Genomic DNA, 25,965 nt, shown 5'->3' with positions numbered 1-25,965 from the left:
ATAAAAGTAATTTGTACCGCAATGTATTCAATATTGGCAAAGATGTCGCTTCCAAAAGCGTCTGAACCGTTACATGACGGTAGCCATTTTGGATGTGGTCATTAAAAACGCTCTACAGCCTGCAGTGCCCGGATAATCCACCAGAGGGCAGAAGACATGTATCACATATTGCATGTAGGTCTTTTAGGAACGTACTAGTAATTTGGATGACGTAGAGGTCTCAAAAACTCATTGTGTTTTAGTTTTTATGTACCTTCATGGCCAATTTCAGCTGTTGGGCATCGTACTGGGCCGGTGTTTTCAGCAGAGCCAACACCACCTCCTCCAGATCTCCCTTCAGAGCGCTCTTCAGTGCCGTTTCCAGAGGCTGCCAGATGACAACAGATAAGTAAGTAGTTTGAGAGAATGTGATCCTGTTTGTGTATAGTTGTATGTGTACTTTGGAACAATATCCTGTCTTTATGAATGTATTCGTTTTATTCTATTACCTTGCCGGATGATTGATGGTACGCCGCCTTGATCTGCTGTCTCTGATCATTGCTCCTTTTCACTACCACTTCAATGATGGTGTTCTCATCCACACCTGCACAAAGGACATGAGTCAAATTGCAATTTCTCATTTTCAACAGACACAAATATATGATTCAGTTTGAGATTTGAGTTTGTGCTTATTTGAATAAACAACGTTTTACTGCAGACAATTAGTAGTAGCGTAATGGTGCATGATGGCCAGCAGATGGTAGTACAATTCTTACAGTGAAATCCAGCAAGTCATTCTTGTAGCAGAGACACATTGTGCAGAACCACGACATGTTCATACATGCTTCAAAGATTTATTAAAGATTACCTTTTGCCTTGATGGCCTTATCCAAAACGGCTGCATCTCCACTGGCGCTGAAATTAAGTGCGGCAGTCACCGTTCCCTCCTTGGCTAGGACCTGAGAGACAAACACATATTATTATGTGTTTAGTAAATACTAAAGTTCTACCATGGTGTGTGTTTCGCCAGTAATAAACGTGCATTTTTGAAATTCCTTAAGTGCAAAAGTGTTTTAAGAAAAGGTAAAATCACAGCTTTCTCTACCCTTTCACTTTTATGTCTTGAAAGACCATGACAATGCACTTCAAAATGACTTTCTTTTTTTTTTTTTTACTTTTGAGCTGTATAACAGGAGAGTTAAATTATGTGGGATAAACGTGTGCAACTTTCCTGAAGTTCACTTTAAGAAACCAGAGGAAGCAGAAGTAGCATTTTGTTCTGTTTGCAGAGTTTATAAAGGGAGGGGCTCAGATTCCTCCCACTATGAGTCACTCACTCGAGACCTAGTATAGTATTTTTCCTCATCATAATCTCTATAGTCCATACTTTATTAACCTCATCCCCTTATCTTTCTGCTCCACTCCTTTTTCCTTCCTTTTAAACATCCCACTCATTCATTCTTCTCTCTCACTTCACTTCTCGCTTTTCGTTGCTCAACTCTCCCAGATAAAAAATGTCCACCCCAACATACCACAGGAAGTGAAAAAAAAGAAAAAACAGGGCTGTTGGCCTGAGTATTGGCACAGAACCACAAAGATACGTACTGACTCATCGGGCATGCCCATATAGACCGTCTGCTGCAGGAAGGCTTGGATGAAAGTCATGGTGGGGCTGCTGGACTCTGACTGTAGGGGCAGAAGAGAAGATGTGATCAAACAAAGTCCACAAGATATATAGTAGATAGTATTCAAAGTGGAAAGGACTCCTTGTGGTTCAACTAGGCGTAAAGATCTTATCTAGTGAACGTGTTGATCTTGTTAGCACAAGAAAGAAGGAACACGTTTGTTTTTATCTTCATCCACAACTGAGAGAGAGCACAAGCCTCTGCATATTTACTGTAGGTTTATGTTACGTGGTTTTCCACAATGGCAAGCATGTGGAGACTGCCTGGCCACACCCACGCTCAACACTGCTAGTGGTTAACATTATATTGTCTCCTTTGGTATGTTTTAATATGTATACTTATTGACAACTTTGCTTGATATTCAAATCAGCTAAACACTGTTTGCTTCAAAAATATCGCTACTGTTTCCACAACCACACCCTTATGATTGCATCAATACTTTGAAGGGGAATTTACAGGCATCCCATGTTGTACCAAACTTCCGCAATCTCTCAAACTAACTGCTGGAGAACAGATTTCATATTTCAAACATTAAAGGAAATTGTCTTACCGTGTGGGCTTGGACGGAAGAAGTTTGTCTCACTGAGATTCCAGTGGAGTTGAAGTGGCAGAGAGAGTGTATATAGCCTACTCATGATAGACCCCACCTACTAACGGGTCCAGCCCATCCTCCCTCCACAGCTGCCATGATTGGGTTGAACCGCTGTCTGCCACAGCAGCAGGAGCGTAACGGAGCTCCGTCCAATGCGTAACGTTGTGCGTAAAAAAACTAGGAATAGTTTCTACTGCAGATTAAAAAAAACAGTCACGCTTCTTACTTGAAAACATATGATCAACATTCCGACCGTAATCTTTCATAAAAATGGGGATCTCGTGTAAAATCACTAATACTCGGGATACATCTGGTACTTGGCTTGTGTTCATGATGACTTACTGTGTTATACTTGTATACGTTCGCACTTATAGTGGAGATTTTAAAGCAATAATAAAATGTTTAATTATAATCATTTCAAAGCTCCATATTGTTCAGATGTGCACTGTGATGTTGTTTCTTTTTTTGTTTCTTTTTTAATTGTACATTTGTATGTTATTGTGACGTCTACATACTTTTATAAAGAACCACTTTATTTGTGTGGTGTTCAGGGCATTACTTGGACACAGGGCCGGCCCTAGACTTTTGGGGGCCCTAAGCGAGCTTTGGCTTGGGGCCCCCCTCACTCTAGCACATTCTCACTACACACAACACGGAACCAACTTTTGTCTTATGATGTTAGCATGAGCACACATATTGTATAGATAAGCATGTCAACACCGTGGACCTAACATCCTCTAGGGGGGGTCCTCATCTCCGGTAGGGGGGTCTGGGGGCATGCTCCCCCAGGAATATTGAAGTCAAAAGCATTAATCTGGTGCACTTTGAGAGCTAAATTAAGCGATCTATGGATACATCTCTCAACATCCATATGAAACAGAACTGTAAACAGATTTTATTTTTCTTATATTTTACAAATCACTCCCCTTTTAAACTGTATTCTTGTTTTGTCATATAGTATTTCATAGTGTTTCATTTATTCTCTCTGGCTGTCCATCTCATAATGTTCACATATAAACTAGCTGTCAATAGGAATATCATTCAGAAGAATTATAATTGTATGTAAAAATCTGTCACAGAAAGAGGTTGCACATTTAAATGCAGGTGTTGTTGTGTTGCAATGTCAGTGGCCAAACAGCCACATTTACTGCTGCAAATACGTTCAAACATGCTGTCGACACGTAAAGCAGTGGCATGCCACCATTTCAGCTGACCTTTTCTCAGAAATACTGTCACATAACATCCATATATTTCATTGCTAGGTTGATGCTTAGCTAAGTATGAAACACTTTAACTGACAGGACTCAGTATCAACTGTGTACTCTTCTAGCTTCATGTCAAACAGTAAGTAAACATTTTCCAGAGAGCTTTCTTTGAAATCACCAGGTAATTACATTTAGATTGTATGACAAAGTGTTTATTTAATAGATCTGGCTAGCTATAGCTACTACGGGGTAAGCTAACGGTTTAGCTTACCCCGCGATTCAAAGTAACGTCAACGTAGCTGTAATTTATGCTTTGCTTACATGTTTGCATATCTTGGAAGTTTACTGACATTTACACACCTTGTTTACCTGGCTCAAGTGGTGGCTCTGGGGTTGTTGTGTGAGCCACCCAGGCCCGGTTCCAGAAAAAAATGACTAAGGGTGCATCTGAGATTAGAGAGGGTGCAGTGGTAAAGTGCTATTTTTCTAAGTGGGGAGTGGACCTAACACCCTCTATGGGGGTCCTCACCTCCTCTGGGGGGGTCCGGGGGCATGCTCCCACGGGAAGATTTTTTTTTTTTTAAATATTGAAGTTAAAACCATCAATCTGGTGCACTTTGAGAGCAACATTAAGAGATCTATGGATTTATGTGCTCTTTGCTTGATTATGCCTTCCCAGTCCCTTATCACATAGCCTATAAGAGCATGACACCAGTTGTTGTAGCCAGTTGTTGTGGTGAAGGCATCTGACTTACTTGAACCAAAATGTCTACATGCATAGCAGAAGATGGCATATTTTTTACATGAATATTCCAGCCAATCTCTGTTTTGAAACCATGAGCTGCAAAATGAGCGCCTCACCCCACTGGACAGGCGAGTTGGGTACTTTTTAAAATATACCTGGGCAGGCTCTGTTTTGCAGAGGTCCTCTGGCACTTGCGGGCCGCGAGGGGTGGCGGTGTTTGGGGTAACGAAGACGGCTGTGGCTGCTCCGCCTCTGTGGGCGAGGCGGGCAAAGCCGGCGAGTCGGGCGGGACAGTCGGGGCGGACAGTGACGTAATGTCCCCATGATCTGAACTGTTATTATCTGCAGTAGATGCAGTGTATGCTGGCGATAAGGGCTGGTTGTTTTAACCATTTTCTGATCCATCATTGACTGCTGTGTCAGCACCTTGCAGATGATGAATGTGCATCGGCACAGGTCACGCGCACCTGACATAATAACATTACTTACCGTTTAAATTGATCAAATAAATGCAGCAGACAATGCTATTCAACCACAATTACAATTTATTTTATTTCAACTATATTCTTCTTCTTCTTCTTCTTCTTCTTCTTCTTCTTCTTCTTCTTCTTCTTCTTCTTCTTCTTCTTCTTCTTCTTCTTCTTCTTCTTCTTATTACTACTATTGTTAGTAATAATAGGCAAAATGTAATATTTTTCACTTTTAATTATTTATTTATTTTTTCAAATGAGGGTGCATAACGACTCAACTGAGGGTGCAATGCACCCTTATGCACCCCCGTAGAACCGGGCCTGGAGCCACCACTTGAGAATTGTCGTCTTTTTTAAGAAAATATGTTCTTATGTCCATCTTCAAAAACTCTGAGTCCGACTGACAGTTTATTTTAAACACTGTCACAGCTCACAGGATAGGTACCTGTCAGCCAAGACAGATGTTTATTTCCATTCAACTCTGGTTGGTCTGGTGTCTTGGTCTTGCCTCTGTTGCATTCACTGAACACGGGAAATTACATTTCTGCCGTCCTCTCTAGTGTCATGATGAGGTTCAGGTAAAGCACGGTGAATGTATTATATGATTGACTCAATAATATAATACATGACTTTGAGAGTTGGCAATCTAGGCATATTAACAACATTAATTAAACATACTTATCACGGCGACGGTGTACTGAGATTATTATTAAAAAAAAAAAAATTCTTTTTTGCTAGGGGGCCCCTAGTGGCTGCGGGGCCCTAAGCGGCCGCTTATGTCGCTTAATGGGTCGGGCCGGCTCTGCTTGGACACCTATGCACTGCAGAGTTGTTCATCTATTCCACCGTTTACATTTAATTTCATCACTGCTGGAATCTCTATCTGTCCCAATTATAAGTAAAAGTTTGATGTTGTTGCTGTTTTTTGCCATAGAGAATGGCATTCTTCCTGTTCTCTCTCCTGTTGCAGATATTGTCATTGGGAGGCTTCATTAACCTCATCAGATGAACCTAAGCCCCTCATCAATATGTGAAACCTCTGATCTGTGTTCATTCACACCTCAGCATGACAGTATACCTGCGGAAAAGAGCACAGGGCCTGCCGAATTCAGTGCGATGAGGTAAAGAGTTTCTTTAAGGTGTGACATGTTGCCTTGGCAGCTGGACCTGAGCTACCTGTGGGCTACATGCCTCAGCAGACGCCAGGATAATGACACATTTGACTGACTGATGATGACTGCATCAGTTAAAGCAGTCATACTTTCTTATTTCACCATAAGGGAGTGTTTTAACAATCAAGACCTCACAGGCCCTCAACGACATCTTTAAAAACTTGTACTATATGTGCTGAATGACATTCTGTTATAGTTGTGTTGAATTAAACTACTTTTATTTTGATGCAGTTGCAATATATAAATGCCACACACATTGAAATTATGGTCAGGGCAGGGTTTGGATAGTGAATAAAGAAGGATGGGGTAAAGCCGATTTTCATTAATGTCATCTTGAAGAGATCTATTCAGAGGGGATATCACTCTTTTGGTGGATCCGCCAAAAGTTTTAAATTCGTCATCCGGTCTTTAAAAGAGAGGAAATCCTTTTAGAAAGGTTTGGCCAAGAGCAACAAGACAAGAGGGTAAAATTGTACCAAAACTTAACATCTGCAACAGAGGCCATGGTTTAAGAAGAAGGCATCGTACCCTCCACAGATAAGTCCATCCAGTCTAATGCTTTTTCTACGTTTTGGGATTTTTTATTTGTTTGTATATACATCGGTTCTTTTGACCTATTTGGACAAAAATTATTGAAATTAAACTAAAAGAAAAGTTTAGAGGAGAAGTCACTCTGCCAAAGAATGCAAAACAAAAGAAAAGACATCCTGATAGAAATGCTTGGCCTAAAGCCACCAGACAAGATGGCACAATAGTACACAAACCTTTAATCAGCGATAGAAATGGCAATGCAATTATTATTTAATATCTTTACTTAAAATATTTAAAATAAAATCAAACCTTTATTTATACAGATGAAATCCCATTGAGATCATTGATCTCTTTTCCAAGGGAGACCTGTTCAAGTAGTTCCACATGAAATAAAATTAATAAAGAAGATACAACTTAATTTATGATGCACAACTCCTTTTGTTTTTGGCTAATTATTTAAATTAAACAATCAGAGAAAGTTGTTATGTACGGAGCCCCTAAAGGGACATGGAAAAAAAAAAGAGAGACAAAAAAAAATAAAGTCAGGATAACGGATTCGTTTCTCGTGCGCACGACATTTCGGCCAGGGGTGTAGAGCTATTGGTTTAAGCACCGCATTGGCAAAAAACAGGAGAGTCTGTAAACCAGTCTGCTTTGATCTATGAATTAATGTCCGTGACTCTCAGAGTACCTGCTGCCCCGCAGCTATCACACACACACACACACACACACACACACACACACACACACACACACACACACACACACACACACACACACACACACACACACACACACACACACACACACACACACACACACACACACACACACACACACACACACACGCCGGTACCGAAGTGGGCCGCCCGTTGTCAGTTTACGTGGGCTGGGCTGGGTGCGAGTACCGGGCTGATTTTTAGTCCCAGTCCGCCCATAGCTGTTCAATGAAGGTAAACACAGTGTAGGCGGTGCGTAAAAGCTCTTTGAGCGCTGGTGCTGCTCTTCTCTGAGTTACACGTCCCGCTGCCTCCTGGAGTGACCACACACCCCTGGCCGAAATGTCCTTAAAGTGAAGTCTAAGTACGATATATATCTCAAATAATGTATGCACTGTCATTTCCCCACGTAAACATAACAGTCTGCAATGACATGGTTGTCTCGTGTTTCACTTCCTCCTTGGTGCATCGGTAACTTTCTCAAAAAAAAAAAAAGTCAGGATAACGGATTCGTTTCTCGTGCGCACGAGATACTAACCCGTTATCCTGACTTTTTTTTTTCTCCCTCTGTTTTATTTTTTTTTTTTTTCACGTCCCTTTAGGGCAGGGGTGTCAGGCTGCGGCCCCACGAGGACGAAAACGGCTAAACGCATAGGATTAACGCAAACGCAATCGCAAACGGCTTCCGTCCACATGCAATAATTATCCGGATAGTGTCTGCCCACACGAGACCGCTTCGTTTAGCTCCAACCGCTGGAGAAGCTGCAGTACATATGCAGGAGCCTCTACGTGGCGCTGTAACTTCCTCCACAAAAGCAGCGAAGAAGCATGGTTGTCATGGTTGCCCTTCTGTTTATTCTCCGCGGTGGGGGCCGAGGGAACCGGGCAGAGTTTTTCGCCAGTCAGCGTGTATTAAAGTTGAAATCTTCCGGACAAAATTATAAAAGTGCCGGTCAAAGGTCTTCTTTGTTATTTATTGAGCTTTAAAACAAATGAATAACGACTCTATATAATATAATGATAAAATACACGGAGCCTCTCTTTTTCCTCCTTCTCTTCGGACAGCGTCAGTGTCTGTCTCATGCAGCAGCTGATCCAGTAATGAGTGACCCGGCCGACAGTAAAAAATAAACATATTTATAACTAGTTTAGGGAGTTTGAGAGGTAATTAAAATAGCTAAGGGTGATGATCTGACTTGAAGTGTGTGTTTTGCTGCAGCGGGAGGAGCTGTAGGTGGGCAGAGCTGCGTGTCTCCGTCCTGTCAGATTAGACTTCACTCGCGAGAGAAAGATAAATAATCTGAATTCAGGGTGCAGTTTACTTTGACGTGGGGGTGAGCAGCAGAGGTGGGGAGAGGCGGGGCTATTGCCTCATCATTATTGCTGTAGATGTTGCACAAACAACTGTAGCATGGTCAATAGCGTCCGGAGCACGATAGCAACTCTGCGATCCGCCATTGTTGTTGTTGTTGGTGGCGAAACACTTCAGCACTGGCGCGGGGTAAGCGGAGGTGAGCAGAAGAGGTGGGGAGAGGCGGGGCTATTGCGCAATCACTATCAGTGATCTGAAAATGTCCGTATAGGGCGCACACACGGAGCTGTTTGACCCCCCAGAGAGTGGCGTATGCATTTCTATCCACCTTGGGACCCGTTGTCGTTTCCTCAGTCGTTTAGTGCCATATTCGGTCGTCCTCGTGTGGCCGAACGGTCTATATGACACTAAACAGTAACGCAAACGACCGAATTCGTCCTCGTGGGGCCGCAGCCTCAAACTCAAGGCCCGGGGGCCAAATCCGGCCCGCGAGCTAATTTTATGTGGCCCGCAAGAGCTTGCAAAAAATATAATATACAATACAAATGGTGTAATTGTTGAATATTTACTTTCAATTATTTGCCCTAGACTTCTTCTTTCAGACGTAGTTATTTAGGAAGATATTACCAGATCTGATAATAATCCAATGCGGGGCCAACAATGTAATATAATACATTATTTAATATATATTATATATTTACATATGTATATTTATGTAAATTACAACCGGCCCTTTGAGTGCAACCATAATGCTGATGTGGCCCGTGATGAAATTGAGTTTGACACCCCTGCTTTAGGGGCTCCGTACTTTAGGGGCTCCGTAGTAATGAAACAATACCTTGGGTTTCAAAAGCTCATCATGTGTGTTTTGTCAAATCTGCTGCTGTTAACCCTTTCACGCATAGAGGCTACTACAGTGGACAGCTTTTCAAAAGTTGTTTTCTTGTATATATTCATGGATTTTGATGGCATAGTTGCACCATCAGCCACTATATAGGACCCTATTGCATCTTCCCATATACTGCCACTCAGTGGAAAGTCAGTGTAAGTGCATGATACATTTCTCTAAACCAAGATGGATGACAAAAAGCCAGATGGACCGAATCACTCGTCGATATCTTGCCAATCCTTTTATGGAAAGCGCCCCCTGCAGGTATAACAATGTATGTATAACGACATATGTTCGCAGGAAATTATGATTATTCGCCTGTCCACTAAAGTGGACGTCATCATGCATCACAATTCATACTGTTACTGCTACTGTTCTTTTTGAAAATACTTCATTTGCAATATCTTTTTGGGCCTTAAATCAATATACTTATGTTATTATGATGTAATTGTAAGTTTGCACATCTTTATTTATCATTTTTCCAAATGTATATGTTTTCAGTTCAGATTTTAACGCATACTGTCCATCTGAGTGGACATGTAAAATATTTCTTTTCTAAATTTGAAAAAACTAGATAAAAATAAACTAAAGTTAAAATCTTGTTTTTCATGCCCTAAGAGCAATAAAAAACACTTGGTAAAAAAATCCTGAGTGAGGCTTTCATAATTCATGCATGAAAGGATAAGTAACACAATGGATCTAAAAGCACAATTTTCCCCACCCCTGAAATGTAGCGGAAGAAGAGAAGTACTAAGTGGCACGAAGAAAATACACACAACTATCTACATTTTGGATTCAATTACTATATGTATACTAAGGTTTGTGTCTGATGTTCTCTTCATCACAACAAACCTGATCATCCTCCCACATCATAATTTTTTCGTCTTTTTTCCTTGATCGAGTAAAATGTGAGGTCTACAGAAAAATAAACAAATACAACAGAGATGGAGTAAAGATAGTGTGTATGAACTATATGTGTGTCTGTGAGACAGCATCCAGTTACACTCTGTATCTTACATACTGGAAACCTGAGGAGTGTTTGTGGCATCTTTTTACCAACAGGCTATGTGGGGTTTAAGCCAGTAGCATGGTGAAACTCCATCTCTACAGGTTTAATATTTAAAGACTGAGAGTTTGGTTCCCCTTAGATATCAGGATCAACACGTCCTGGTCAGCATAACAGCACTCAAACTGCACTGAATCACACTGAGGGGATTTAATCTGCTCTAAGATCAGGTACTCTTTATATCATCAACTATCCTCTATTGTTTTATATCAGTTTATCATGTCTTAAGCTCTCTTTTCAAGTGTTAACTACTTTGTTGTATTTGTATCAGGTTCACCTTAATGCAGCTCATTTTGTCACACACATTTCAGTTTTTAAATCTCTTTATTTAGTGCCGGTGGGATGTAAGATTTTTTCTTTTATGGCACCGTGAACTCATGGAAAATTGGCATTAGCTCAAACTCTTGGATTTTCCAACTTTTCTGTAGAGAAGCTTGTAGCTTATTGTAGCTTGAAAAGGCTTGGACAGGACAACACTGTAGAGTGAATCTGCTGTGCAAGTTTATCGACATCTGCAAATGGTTTGAGAGTTGAACAACAGTTCATAATGGCGGTTAAACATTTGGGTATAGTTTACATTGAATATGCACTTGAGCGTTTCACCTTTAGAGTCTTTTTGTGTCTTTTCTGCAGATTTTCTCACCTACAAACACAGGAACAGTATAGGACAGGAAACACTATAACACTATAAACGATGTATATGAATTCCTCTGGAGCTGAGAGTGGATCTTATTCACTGACCTTCCTGGGAAAGAAAGTAGGGAGACATCACGCTGTGGCCCCCGCAGGCAAACAACGTGAGTATACAATAAACAAGAAATAAACAACTGCATTTGAAGGGACCTATACATCTGCATGGTGGTGAAGATATTATTGTGTTCTTCTCTGTATCAGTTTATGTGTTGCAGAAAAACCTGTTGTGACTGTTGTATGTCGTGCAGTAAGACAACTTTTAAATATTTCAGCTGCTGGACTGCCTTCGAAGCAGCGGAGCAATACGTTAATCAAAACAAACACACTATGTTCCTAGCAGGGTCTGTTTGCAGATATGGACATGAAGAATCTAGTAGAACCAGAAGTTTAAGCAAACATGTAAACAGAACTGCATCATGTACAATCACATTTACTGTTAGCAGCTCAACAGCTGGTGCTACTCTTCTCCATTTATGATGTTGCAGAAATAGACGCCAAAACGTTTTGTGTGCAGAGTTCTTTTGAGATATTTTCACACTGGCCTTATGTCTGCTGCTTCATGTTATCATTTGGTCCACCATCTTTTATCCAGATGTTTTCATTATTTGTAAGATTTGTGTACATAGCTTATTTGATCATTTCCTCTTGATCGTCATACAAATAATCTACATCTACAGCAATCCATATCTTACTCCATGCATCGACAGTTGGTCTTTATTTTTTGAATCAGTGTCTGGCTGTTTGTTTGCATATCTAAATTTCCTTTCAAATCTGTTTGTATTTTTGATTTTTTTACTCAGGCGCCTGGGAGACAACTAACAGGTCTAACTTCCCCGAGGACCTGGAGTTGTCCTCGCGGCCTGGACGGGCTCCTGTCTCAGCGTCTCACGTACTGGAGGATTTACCTGGCAGCGTACCAGAGCTGAAGGATGAGAGGCCATGTCCAATCATTCATAACACACAGTTCGACCCGTACGAGGACAGCCCAGCAGGTCAGACCAGTGCAACCCTCGTACACACAAAATCTAGAAACACATGATGCACGCACTAAACATGTAGTTTACTGTAGCAACCTTTAAAGGCGCACTATTGTGCTTTTTTAGGTTTTCCCTTCCCTGTATTGTGTTATATAGGTTTTTGTGCATGTAAATGGTCTGCAAAGGCTAAAATCCTAAAGTTCCCTCCAGAGTGAGTTTCTCCCCCACACACTCCCCCCCCTGACTGAAATGCCTCCATTGGACTTCTTTGTTTTTCATTCCGATACATACGGACATCACTACGTATGTAGTGCTTCAATTGGCTAGCGTTCGTTCCAACACATTGTATGTAAGAGGCTTGTGATTGACCAATCACAACAGAGCCGGCCAGCTAACCAATCAGAGCAGACTGGGCTCTGGTTTCAGACAGAGGGTGAAAAGAGGTGCTGCAGCACAGGCAGTATGAGAAAAATAAATACCCTTTTGAACATTAAAGCATTTAAACATGTCATAGTAGAGGCAAAATATGAGCATAATATGTCCTCTATAAATTCCTCACCAAATGCAAACTAAACAGATAACCCAAGTTGTTTTATCTTACAAGTTTTCCTCTGTAATACCTGACATAACTTATTTTCTCCAATAAAAGGTGTTTCTGGGAAGAAAGTATGACGGCACGCCCACATTTCTGTATATGGAAACAATTAATATTGGGGTGGGGTTTCAATTCTGAAATGTAAGATCATGCCGCACATTCTCGACATTGGCAAAGGAATAATGTGTTCCAAGACTTGTTGTTTCTCTTACGCTGTTACTCTCTCCTCCAGGAGTTGTTTAAAGAATCTTGGTAACATATATAGTTGCTTGGCTGAACCAAATTGAAACCAAGGGGCAATTCAGATTTACCAGAATAGAAAAGTACACGGACAAAACCCCAAAAAAACCTTTTGACATGGAATCATGTGGTTCGTCCCGATTGGCTTTGTGCAGTTTGTATCCGTCCTCAGCTCTCAGCCACGCCTTTTACTGAACTAGTAACCTCCCCTGAAGACCACAGTAACTCAAAGACAAAGAAAGTCATTATTATACAAACAAAAACTTGTGATTGCTATGTTAGAATGTGTGAGAATCAACTAAATGATGTCAGGTTACAAGCAAATAAAGACATAACCATTTAAATCAAATGTGTGGTGTTAATTGTTGGCATGTTATACTGCTACTGAAATTAAGCAAAACTACTGGAGGTGAGGGTGCAATGTAATTATTTTCACCCTGTGTGGCTGTGGCCATCTCATAAGCAGTGAAAGTTAAACTACTCCTTATTATTATGGTAACTTTACGATAAGGCATCAAATCATATACTTAAGAAATAAAGCATGACTTCTGATGATTAAAAGGCAGGATTTATCATAAATTCCTTTTGCTTACCATTAATAAACGTTCAAGTCACTAAGGCTTTATGTGTTCAGTTCGTGATTACTGTAAAACATCTTACAAGTGTTCCTCTGTAATACCTGACATAACTTCTTTTCAAAGGTGTTTCTGGGAAGAAAGTATGACGGCACGCCCACATTCCTGTATATGGAAACAAAGAGGGGAGAGGGTAGGAAGGGAATGTGAAAGACACAGAGTGATGACATATTCAGAATTGAGGCACTTTATGGAATGTGTCAATATTGTAGATAACCCTGGCCACCCGGATGGATTGCGTTGTAAATGAAAATAAACAGGGACTTATTAAATACATTTAAATTAAAACAATTAATGAAATGACTTCATTAAGGAATGTAAACAGACAATAAACTGCATGCTAATTAATCATCATGGAGATGTCAAACATGTTTTAAATATCATAAATCAAATGTCAATGTTTCACTGAGATGTATGTGTGTAAAAAGAATAAAATGCATCATAAACAAACAATAAAGATCTTTTTTTATATTATTAATCTTTTATGTCAACAATCTTCAATTACTTTATTTTCTCACACACACACACACACACACACACACACACACACACACACACACACACACACACACACACACACATACCATGTATACATCACTTCAGGGGACATTACATTGACTTACATGCATTTCCTGGAGACTTATCCTAACCTTAACCATAACCAACACATGCCTAACCCTAACCCTTACCCTTAACCTAACCCTTACCCTTACCCTTACCCTAACCCTAATCCTAAACCTAACCAAGTCTTCACCCTAAAATTAATGATTCCCCTCATGGGGACCTCCAATTTGTCCCCATAAGGGAAGCCAGTCCCCACACGTGACTATGTAAACAGATTTAGGTCCCCACAAGTATAGTAATGCTAGACCACACACACACACACACACACACACACACACACACACACACACACACACACACACACACACACACACACACACACACACACACACACACACACACACACACACACACACACACACACACACACACACAGCAGTAGGGGTGATTTATGAGCTCAAGCATTTGATATTCATCTGTTTGCACTCTTATGATTATGTAGTTGAATATTTGAACTTCTCAGTTAAATAACTAAAAGATAATTTTCTGCATTAGGGAAATTCTCCAGTTTTTTCAGGGGATACTTATATACTCTAACAAACCATGAATTAGGAACAGAGCAAAGCTATCACACAGGAAAAAACATCTGAAATCTCATTTAAGCTGGAACTACTTATTAATATTGGGGTGGGGTTTCAATTCTGAAATGTAAGCACATTCTCGACATTGCAACATCATTTGGCAAAGGAATAATGTGTTCCAAGTCTTGTTGTTTCTCTTACGCTGCTCTTCTTTCCCTCTGCTGTTACTCTCTCCTCAAGCTGTTTCCCACTGTCCCCAAACATTTGCTTCGTTGTTCAAGCTGTCAGACATCACAAAACCCTGTGGATGAAGAGGTGGGCTGCATTCAGACGCTGGATCGGTGCTGACTACAGAAAACACACGGGACAAGATGTCAACCCAGGTGCTGTAAAATGATAAGAAACATGTGGAGGAGAGGGACGATGAAGAAGGGGTTAAGTAGGGATGTGAGAAGGTACTACAGTTGTTTAACCCTTCTCTTGCGTTAGGTCATACCCCCCTTCCCATGCTATTTTCGGTCAAAATTGAACAGTGTGTTTGCACAGTGATATCTCTGGAACCCCTTATCCAATGTTGATGGTTGACATCTCATTTGAACAGTTAAAGCAAGTAGAATCAAGGGATGACAGACAGAATGACACCAGGGGTGAATTTCATATTATTTTTGGCAGTAAGTTCAAAGATAGTGCTTATTTTACATTACTGTATATTATAAAAACGCTTGCCATGTAGGCTGTGTTTACTGTAGATGTTTTAGTTAGGGGTGTAGCTGAGATTCTTCCTGTTCTAATGATGTATTGGATGTATTGATTTGAGACAAGCAAGCTAGTGTTTCATGTCATGGTCCGGACCCACGGTGGGCACATCAAGTTCAGCATTCACTGTGATGAATATAAAATAAGACACTGATACGGTTTTCTTAAATGAACATTTATTGAAAGAGAAATATACCATAACAGAACATGTGTGTGTGTGTTCACGTGTGTTCACGCACATAGTTGGCTATGCAAAATTGTGGAATGTCACCTCAGGCTCCTCTCCCTCAGGGGCCTCTCCCTCAGGGGCCTCTCCCTCAGGGGCCTCTCCCTCAGGGGCCTCTCCCTCAGGGGCCTCTTCCTGGTCTGTTGTAGGCTCATAGTCTGGATCGCTGTTGTCTTCCATTTCTGAGACATCTTCCTCTATCTCCTCTTCGTCTGGTTCAATCTCCTCTTCATCTGGTTCAAAAATGTATCCAGAGCCCCTCGTACAGACAATCGCCTAATCGGTCACCTGCTCATTGTGTCAATGAGTCAAATGTGACTTCTGATTATTAAAAGGCAGGATTTATCATAAATTCCTTTTGCTTACCATTAATAAACATTCAAGTCACTAAGGCTTTATGTCGTGATTACTGTAAAACATCAACATGTAAGAAATGTTACTTGACAGTTACTTTATACATGTGTAACCAAGTTACATAAAAGTACATTTCAGACCCAGGCATCTTCCCTGAAAGCAGAACAGACATTTAAAGCTTCTTATGTTTTATCAAACGTGTCATGTGGTGGAAACATATATGATGCTGCATGACATAATAATGTTTATGGTACATTTACAGCCTGGGGGTTGTAACATGAGTTATCTACAAGAAGTGTAGTTAATAATTAAGTGATTTAGGTACAAGAGGAGAATGGAATAGAATAAAAATATGCTTTTCTGTAAGAAATGTACTGTTCTGCTTCCAGAGAGGCTGAGCTAATAGGTCTGAAGTTAACATTATGTAACAGCCGTTTCAAAATAATACATATATAAAAAATACATTTTTGGAATAGCTGGATTCAAATGTTTGAAATGGTAATCTATTAAATATTAATTTAACACATACTATTGGTTGACTTGATCATGTGTTAAATTGAGCAGGAGTAATTCATGATAAATCATGTTTTCACTTTTAAATGTGATGTGTACACCTGTTATAAAGGTTGAAATGCATATTGCTAAATATTATTTTGCATGAATGCTCTGAGCTGAATGGTGATTTAAAGCATGTTATTTCTGCAGGATCATCAGAATCTCAGCTCTCAGACAGCAGTGAAGCTGATAGGTCACAAGATGTAAAGATCTACATCCCCTACGAGTCAGCTGAGCTCTGCATCAATCAGGTAAAAATAAAGAGCATCAAAACAAGGAAGCAGCGCAAAAAAGCACTGTATCACAGCATCCATATTCAGAATAGATCAGTTTATACCACTAAACAAAAACAAGCATGACCCCAAACTTTATATTTATTTTTCCAGCTCTTTGGAGAAGGGCATGCAGACACAATGAAGTCACTGTCAGACACGGTGTCCTTCCTCACACTCACATGGTTGCTCTGATGCTGCTGCTGCCCTGAAGCCATTTGATCAATAACCATGATGCATATTTTGTGTTTACTGTATAAGATGTTTGTGTGTGTTACCATGTACCCCAAAACAGATAGCTGAGGACATGGGAGCATTGAAGAGAAAACACCTGGAAAAGGTGCAGGAGTTAGAGTACTTTCAGGTCACAGCACGCAGGAACCAGGTGAGGTGTGTCCATCTTTGTGAGACCTAACTCATTACAGTTAAATAAATGGTGTCTTTGATCAGGAGTGGACCGTGCAGAGGCTGAGATCTCATCACCAAAACAAGTTGAACACTCTGAGGAGAATCTTAGACGTCTACCAGGATAAAGTGGAGAAGAGGAACGCTGACTGGGAGAGGAGAGTCGAGGTCAGTGAAGGTCACGAGTCAGTCTGTCTCTCCTTCAGTAGCTCTTATACCTGAGGGTCTAAAGTATTATTTCAAACCCAACCAACTTCCTTCCCTATTTCCATCCTTATTAGTACTGGCTCACTCCTCTACAACTCCTGCAGCTCATATGTAGCATGCTTTGTTTTGACTAATTCAACAATACAGTCAAACTCTCTGATTACATCCTTAAAGTGTATTAATCATTCCGGTTCAAATGTTACAGGCCTGATGGTTGGGACATCATTTTTTTAAATTTATTTATAATAATTAGTTTTTGTATGTGTTTCTGTGCTTGCCCGGTCCTGCTTCCTGCAGGCCTTGAATACAAGGAACGAGCAGCTACTGGAGGAGCAGAGATCTGAGAGGAGGAGGAGTAAAGAGGAGGTGCTCCAGTGGCACAGAGAAAAGGTTGCATAGGAATCTGGCAGGCGTCAACACATCTTAAGTCTTTCAGCGTGCCTAGCAACCCCTAGGGTCATATTTAAAAATACAGACAACTGATTTAAGACATATCATTACATAATGATTCCTGCCTTTCGTTTAGAGCAAAATGCTGGAGCTGTTCTCAACCAGGTTGGATGTCCTGCACAGCCACCAGGCCTCCAGTGAGTCAGCACACTGACATGTATGTGTGTGTCAGCGCAATCCCTGACCTTAACATACTAACACCTGTATTCACCACCTGGGACCCTGAATAGCACTGCAGGAGCTGCAAATGGCCAGACAGGAAGTTGGGAAAATACAAGAAATGTTGATGGCATCATCCCAGGAGCAGCAGGAAGCTGCTGAGGAAGGTGAAAGCACAGAGAACAAACGACTTTCAGCTCAGCAACAGACTGTGGTGGGTTGGAATTGGTTATAGTGGCTGTCTGCAGCTCATATCTGAGGTGCATGTACAATTAAAAACATATAAATAAAGAATCCAATAAAAAGACAGATACAACTTCTGAGGGACTGTATGTGGGTCAAAAGGACTTATTAGTACATTTAAAAAACATGTTTAAATGTAAATATTTCATTTTGGTTTGGCTTCCATTAAATGTTTCTCAGTCTAAACTGTCTTTTTAAAAATGTACAAATAAAACTTGAAACAAATCTCAAACATGAGCAGATAAAAACAAACTATCTCCATGAACAAATGTTATGTGTTTTGACTGTACTGATTGTACTTTTAATGTGGTTCTCTCTGCAGGCTTGCAATGACTCGGAGCAGCCACTGGAGGGGGCTAAAGCCCGCCTGGAGGAGCTGAAGGAGAGTCTGTATCAGAGGGAGAGAGAGATCACTGAGCTGCTGGAGGCCCAGAGGAGCCCCGTCCCCCCCGTGCCCCAGTCCCCCTGCAGCGTGCTGCTCCTCACTGTCATACACAAGGTGATGTTCAAACATTAAACTATGTATTCAAAACTTTTGTAACATCAAAATATGGCAGAAAATACTTCATTCTCTTTCTTTGACTTCACTGTGAATCTATGACTTTGTTGTGTAATTATAAGACTGCTTTGTTTTGTTTTCCAGGCTCAATCTCTCTGCAGTGCAATGCCTGAGGCCAGAGCTCTTTTGGACCTGATGATTGAGGAGAATCGAGCCGCATTGGTTGAAGCCAGAGACAAACTGGGCCGTGAGCAGATGGCTAGAGAAGACAGTATTAGCAAAGAAGATAAGTCAAACGACCAAGAGGGGTAAGAGATCATGATAGAGTTTAAAAATATAAACACAAAATAACTTCCTATTGATTGAATAGCCACTGCCAGTCTCAAAAGTGGGCAGTTCAATTTGATCAATGTGTTTTTCAGATCGATTTTCTCTTTTTTTCAGGTTTGCTGAATCTGAGTCAAGTATGTCCTTACTACAAGAAACAGTGAGGGGCTATGAGGTCTCTTATCTGGCTTTGGACTGCATTAAAACCGGAGAAAGCCCTGTAATAAATGGTAAATACCTTTTAAATGCAACCACTTGCACATGCATTCTGCAGCCTATTTTACCACTAATAGTAATAGCCTACTTACATCTTCAAAAGCTGTGTCTGAACTTACAGGTACATGCCTTATATCAGCAGTTTTACTGTAACTTCTGTTTTTCTCAGAATGTGACGCGGTGGCAGAGCTGGAGGACATCTTGGGACAAGGGACGATCCGAACCACAGAGGAAGTGAAGAGCGTTGGTCAGCAGCTTCTCCTGCTGCAGGATCAGGTTGGTCTGTTATTAAAAGGTTGGGCCTCTAAGAGCTAGGACACCTCCCAGCTGACCTCTATAATACATTTAAAAAAACAGAATATGTTGGCCCTCGCTGTTTTTCACAAATTCTACAATATAACATCAGTAGTGAAATAGCTTAATTAAAAAACGACTGTCATAAGGGTAAACTTTAGGTGTGCCAAATATCACATTATGTTGATGAAGCGTGTTATCCAAAGTCCTGGAAAGAATTTTGTTAGATTATGTTCTTATTTATGTACCTCAGATAACCAGTTTGGCTTCAAGGCCAAGCATGGTATGAGCTATGCATCTATGCTTTGAAGGAAATGGTAGAAACATATAGAAGACAGAATTCCACTGTTCTGATTGGTTTCATTGATGCCTCTCAGGCTTTTGACCGAGTTAACCATCATAAACTGTTTTTAAAATTGAGACAAAGGGGTGTGCCCAACAGTATAATTAGGATCCTGGCTTATTGGTATGCCAACCATGAGCATGCGGATAACATGGGGGAATGCAGTCTCGGCGCCATTTGGTGTTGGTAATGGAGTTCGCCAGGGGGGGGGCTCCTCTCACCATGCCTTTTTAATATCTTTATGAATGATCTATCAGATGATTTAAGTGTCTGTAAAACAGGATGTGTGATTGGTAATGTGATTGTAAACCATTTTATGTATGCCGATGATTTGGCTATTGTTTCTCCTAGCAGTGCTGGATTTCAACAGTTGCTAAATGTATGTTCTGATTATGGTGTCAAATTTGATGTTAAATACAATGCTAAGAAGAGCGCTGTAATGATCTGCAGAGCAAAAGGGGATAATAACCTTGGTTTTCCAATATTCTATCTATCAGGACAGGTGCTGTCTGTTTGCTGTAGCACTAAGTATCTGGGACACATCATCACAGATGAAATGGCTGATGATGATGATGATGATGATGATGATGATGATGATGATGATGATGATGATGATGATGATGATGATGATGATGATGATGATGATGATGATGATGATGACATGTATAGACAGCGGCGTGCCTTATATACACAAGTTAACATGATGGCTAGAAAATTCACTTGGTGTTCAGATAAGGTTAAGGTGAACCTCTTTAGAGCTTATTGTACTCCTCTCTATACTGCCCCCTTGTGGGTCAAGTTTAAGAAGGCGAGCCTCAAGAAGCTCCAGGTTGCTTATAATAATTGTTTGCGTATACTGCTTAAAAAACCAAGGTGGTGCAGTGCAAGTGAAATGTTTTGTAATGCACGAGTCAACACGTTCCATGCTCTCTTGAGAAATCTGATATACAAATTCATCTGTCGATTGAATGTTTCTCATAACTCTGTCATTATGCTGCTTTCAAATCCGTGTCTCAGTGCTGTACGATACCAGTAACCTCTATGGAAACATTGGTATAACTGCCTTTTTTTATATATTTGAGTGTTGAATGTCTTTTAAAAAAATGGACTCTTTAAATAAAGCTGTTGATGATGATGATGATGATGATACTGTACATATTATGCCTGTATTGAGATATAAGGGTTTAGGCGCCCTAGCTTTCATTCACTAGATTTATAAACAGCAACTTGATTACATTTTAGCCTATTACTTTTCATGGGTTTTTAACTTCTCACATGGATCAAATGTTTGGTATTATAAGGATTATTGTGCCTCCTAGCAGAAGTAGCTATAAATATATGTTTGACATGCATGTTTGATAGAGCGTGTGTTTTGTACTCTTTTCTCAAGCTGAAGCAAGTTAAAGACGAGAAAAAGAAAATAATTGACAACTACACTTCAGAAAGGACAATGAGGAAGAAGTACTACAATATGGTGGAAGACATGAAAGGTACACAGTAGTCAGCGTCAAATATTTGATGTATTAATTTAAAACCAAAATGTGAGTCCTTCTCAATTTAGCCCTCTCTCATGTCTTATTTTTTTTTTCTCAGGTAAAATCAGAGTGTTTTGTCGGATTCGACCGCTGAGCAGAACTGAAGATGCTCAAGGTGGAGTCATCGCTGTGGAGAAAATAGATGATTTCTCTGTCAGTGTGGACACTCCTCGAGGGCCGAGGGAGTTTCAGTTCGACAAGGTGTTCACTGCTGAAGCCTCTCAGGAAGACCTGTTTCAGGACACCAACAGGTGGGGGGGGGGGGGGTTATGCTTACTAAGCAGGGACCAATATGTGTACAAATGTACCATAAAACACATACAATGGGCTCTGCATAAACAGGTTAACCATTGCTTAGATGCATTTCTAGTTTATTTAAATTCTGTCATTCATCAAGAATGTTCTCCTTTTTGGATTACATCTCTCCAATTGACGCATGCAAGTAAGGCATACTTTTAGTATCCCTTTGTCACAAAGGTAACACACTGTCTCAATTCAGTTAGTTCAGCGGTTTAATATATATTCCCCCCTTATAAGGTTGATCCAGTCGGCCATCGATGGATACAACGTCTGTATCTTTGCGTATGGCCAGACGGGCTCAGGAAAGACCTTCACTATGGTGGGGGACAAGGACCAGAAGAACCCCGGGATCATGCCGAGATCTTTTAACGCCATCTTTGATATCATACGAGAGAGCAGCACCAAATTCGACTTTAAGGTAACAGACATCTTTTCTGTGAGATAGGAAAGATCTTAAATCAATTAAGTCATAACAATATTGGACCTGATATATAACTACTACTTCTATTACTTATCAAGGTAAGATTAGTACAATTGATGATCTATATCTATATCTAGAATTAATCATTTACATTGGCATCAAATCATAATTTACAATGTGATGAGGGCAAACAAAATCATAAATGTTCATTGATATTTTCTGTATTTGTCTCCTCTCTTTGTCTCCCTTGTCTTTCTTCCCCTCTGACCCGTCCTCCTCCTCCTCTTCCTTCCTCTTCTTCTTCTTCCTCTTATCTTCCTCTTATCCTCCTATCTAGGTTTCGGCCTACATGCTGGAGTTGTACAACGACCGGCTGCAGGACCTCTTTGTGAGCCCGGCTGGTGAGGCCCATGCTCAGCCTCCGTCCCATGGCCAGGTCAGGCGGGTGGAGATCAAGAGGAACCGAAAGGGGGTTGTGTTCGCCCAAGGAGCAGAGACAAAAGAGGCCTCCAGTGCCCAGGAGCTCTACGCTCTGTTCCTGCAGGCCTGCGCCAACAGACACATCTCTGCCACCAGTGAGTTCCTCTGTGGCGTGCCGTGCTGCCCGGTTCAACAGGGCCCTGTTAAATGGTTTGGATGAATCCTGTTAGTTACAGTCAGTGTGACGGGGCGGCAGCTAGGTACATCATTACTGGACCGGGCGGTGAGTGAGCTAACTTTGACTCAGCATACTGTAGGAAGAGGAGGAGCATTGTTTTAGGATGCACACAGGTCATCGGAGTCATTCCAGGAGGCATTGAATGTTGTAGGGACGACTACGCACTGTACAGTTATTAACACCAGTTACAATAAAGCTCAGTTTCTTTTAAGTATGAAGGGAAGAGTGGTACAAAAAATACAGAATAGAAGGGTTAGTTTGATGTTTTTATTTGTACGTGAAATATTTCTGTCAATATTTAATCATAAAAATGCTTGACTTGAGAGGAAATGAGTATATGGCAAGTCATTTTTTCTATTTGGAAAATTGTTTTTGTAATTTAGGTGATTTTTCAAGAAGAAAAACAGTATTCATACATTAGTATATATTTAAAATTGTATTTACATACAGTTATTTACAAATACAGTACTTCTGCACTATTTTCTGACATTTCATAAACAAAACACAGAATCAATTTATCCTCATGAGGATCTGAAGAATCCACATTGATTAAAGTACAATAATTGTTGGTGTCCGCCAAAGTGTCTCAACATCCACAGCTATTTAAAGTCCAATCAGGGCATTTTATGTTCTGTATATGTTTCCCAAGAGATGAATGTGGAGAGTTCCCGCTCCCATCTCATTGTGTGCATCATGGTGGACAGCAGGAATCTGACTAATGGCAGCGTGAGCACCGGGAAGCTGAGCCTCGTGGACCTGGCAGGAAGTGAGAGAGCAGCCAAGACCGGGGCCAAAGACCACCAGCTAAAGGTTAGCTCAGATGTTGTTTTGGGATTTTGTGATAGTAAGGATGATTGAAAGTTGATATATCATGGCCTTTCGAAATTCTCCCCTCCATGTCTCTGCAGGAGGCTAACTCCATTAACAAATCACTGAGTGCCCTGGGTGATGTGATCTCAGCCCTGTCTGCAGAACTGCCTCATGTACCATACAGGAATAGCAAGCTGACACAGGTAATGATAGCAAAAACAAGCAGTATTCTTTGAAGTTTTGTGGTTGTTGCAATGACCTATTAGCTGGGTATGATTTTTGTATTTGAAGTCATGAACCATAATGTGGACTTGCAGGTCAGCCAAGTGTGATCTGTGCTTTTCATCTCTTTTAAGTCATTGTTTGCAACAAAAACTTCAAATGCTACTGTGGTGCTCAAAGCTGTTTAAGACAGAGAATGTAAATAAGTCTGTTCCATCTACAGTGACCCACCAATGGAAAGGGAAACACTGAGAGGACACTTAGTCTAAAACATAATAGTATAACAGAAACAGGTTGATGATTAAAGCTTTAACAAAAAAACCTACCTAAAAAGCAATCTGTTGGACAGACATCCAAAGAGGAATCATACTTGTCGGCAGTTAAGAAGGAAAACTATCTGCAGCTTAATATTTATGGTCCTTGCATCATCTTAGTTTGCATGTTTACTCCAGTTGGATGAGGTACCACTGTATAAATAGTTACATGTGTTTATTACTAAATCCCTGCCAAGCTTAATCTTCCGTTCTCCTCACTAAATATAACCAACCGAATCCTCTCCCAAAACAATTCCCTTTCCCTTTATTCCCTGGGTTAAACCCTAAACTGTGAGGAACACAACACCTTATTAGTGCCATGTGGGAGTTGAAAGCATGGGATTGAGGGACACACTACATCAGGGGGTTTAACCTTAAAATACCTTAACAGTATCATACAATGTATTCCCTTCCCTTGTCAGGTGATGCAGGACTCCCTGGGTGGAAATGCCAAAACCCTCATGATCGTCAACATCTCTCCTTCTGAATGCAACCTTGAAGAGACCCTCACATCTCTGGTGTAAGAGACAACTATAGATCCATCTATTTTAAATATCTAAATGCTATCAAACTGCAAAATAACACATGGACTTCCTGAACTGTCCAGTTATGCAACCAGAGTGAAGGCCATAACCAACAATGCACAAAGACATGTGGAGAGCAAAGTGATCGCCCAGCTGAAAGAGGTATCTGTTCAGAGACATTAATCTATAGAATTAAACAAAAAACATTTGATAGGCACATTGACACAGTTACGCTAACTATATTTCTTTGTTTTCTTTTCCATTTTGTTAGGTCATCATTAGGCTGAGATCAGGACAGACAGTGGAAGACGAGGATGTTTGAACCTTTCAAACAGCAAAGAAAACTATTCATTTAAATATTTGAGTAATTGGAATGTGAGAAACCTATTACTGTACAAAAAATATTCTCATTAAAGGTGGGGTAGGTAAGTTTCAGAAACCGGCTCGAGATACACTTTTTGTTATATTCCATGGAATGCTCTTAACATCCCGATAGCAATGAATATCTTAAGTGCTTTGACAAAAAATCCATACAAATATTTCATCTGTAGAAGCCGTAATACTGTAAAAAGTACAACCAATCCGTTTAGCCGGCCCGGCCCGGCTAAACGGATTGGATGGCCTACCTGCCTGTCAGCCTTCCATCGGGGCACAAACTTATCTCGTGCCCTCATTGGTCATGTGCGCGTTCGTGTGTGTTGGAGGAGGGGCTCTGTGAGGAAGTGGCAGATTTTCTCCAGTTGTGTATTTTCAAATTCTAGCGATCTCGAGCCGGTTTCTCAAATGTATCTACCCCACCTTTAATGTTCTGTTTTTTTACTTTAATATGTCACTTATAAGAAACATGTTCTCAATATTTCCAGAAAAAGTACATTGGTTTTAGCAAATAATGAATTTTCTTTTCCATTTGATTGGAATTAGAACAATTATAAAACAGATTTTTAAATGAAGTTTGGTGCCTGGCTCATTATCTCCTGATATCTCATTATCTGCCAAATAACTCTGGCTTACTTTGTTTCCTGAAGTATGGTTAATTATTTAAAATGACAAGAAGCAATTGCATTAACATACTTACTGCAATAAAATATGTTTGCTGCAATTCCTGCTATTTTTTAAATATGAAACATGTGTCTAGTTGGCTACACACCCATTTGTGTTACATCACTAATAGGCCAAGGGTGTGCATGTCACCGTATAAGGGTCAAAGTTAAGGCATCAGTGAAGA

At 40.5% G+C, this 25,965-nt stretch overlaps 2 protein-coding genes across 2 annotated transcripts in view; one reads left to right on the top strand and one right to left on the bottom strand.

The window, feature by feature from the left end:
* The window catches only part of anxa1a (annexin A1a), a 6,289-nt gene extending 3,966 nt beyond the window's left edge, over positions 1–2,323 (bottom strand). The window contains exons 1-5 of the mRNA XM_034091246.2: positions 2,215–2,323; positions 1,585–1,665; positions 848–938; positions 489–583; positions 254–367 (exon numbers count right to left, since the gene is read on the bottom strand). Coding sequence (XP_033947137.1) covers positions 254–367; positions 489–583; positions 848–938; positions 1,585–1,644 — 360 coding nt within the window. The 5' untranslated portion in view covers positions 1,645–1,665; positions 2,215–2,323. The remainder of the gene's footprint in view (positions 1–253; positions 368–488; positions 584–847; positions 939–1,584; positions 1,666–2,214) is intronic.
* Positions 299–25,965, top strand: LOC117452549 (uncharacterized). Its single transcript, XM_034091245.2, has 23 exons — positions 299–388; positions 10,999–11,162; positions 11,859–12,050; positions 14,932–15,033; positions 16,692–16,792; positions 17,109–17,198; positions 17,264–17,386; positions 17,723–17,815; positions 17,952–18,012; positions 18,106–18,248; positions 18,600–18,776; positions 18,921–19,084; positions 19,221–19,333; positions 19,489–19,595; positions 21,347–21,446; positions 21,550–21,742; positions 22,029–22,209; positions 22,550–22,787; positions 23,520–23,680; positions 23,779–23,883; positions 24,639–24,736; positions 24,824–24,902; positions 25,012–25,965. The coding sequence occupies exons 2-23, from the start codon at positions 11,060–11,062 to the stop codon at positions 25,060–25,062; spliced, it is 2,775 nt and encodes a 924-aa protein (XP_033947136.1). The 5' UTR covers positions 299–388; positions 10,999–11,059; the 3' UTR covers positions 25,063–25,965.

The sequence above is a fragment of the Pseudochaenichthys georgianus genome, chromosome 9 (assembly GCF_902827115.2).
Source record: "Pseudochaenichthys georgianus chromosome 9, fPseGeo1.2, whole genome shotgun sequence".
Taxonomy (NCBI): Eukaryota; Metazoa; Chordata; class Actinopteri; order Perciformes; family Channichthyidae; genus Pseudochaenichthys; species Pseudochaenichthys georgianus.
Note: the sequence above shows the minus strand (reverse complement) of the source record. Positions and strands in the feature narration are given on the sequence as shown.

What these genes read in the sequence shown, in the direction of transcription:
- LOC117452549 (XM_034091245.2), top strand. Translation starts at nt 11,060, where the DNA reads ATGTATATGAATTCCTCTGGAGCTGAGAGTGGATCTTATTCACTGACC. An exon ending in GTACGAGGACAGCCCAGCAG is followed by an intron (nt 12,051 to 14,931) that starts GTCAGACCAGTG and finishes TCGTTGTTCAAG; the next exon opens with CTGTCAGACATCACAAAACC. An exon ending in CTGAGCTCTGCATCAATCAG is followed by an intron (nt 16,793 to 17,108) that starts GTAAAAATAAAG and finishes ACCCCAAAACAG; the next exon opens with ATAGCTGAGGACATGGGAGC.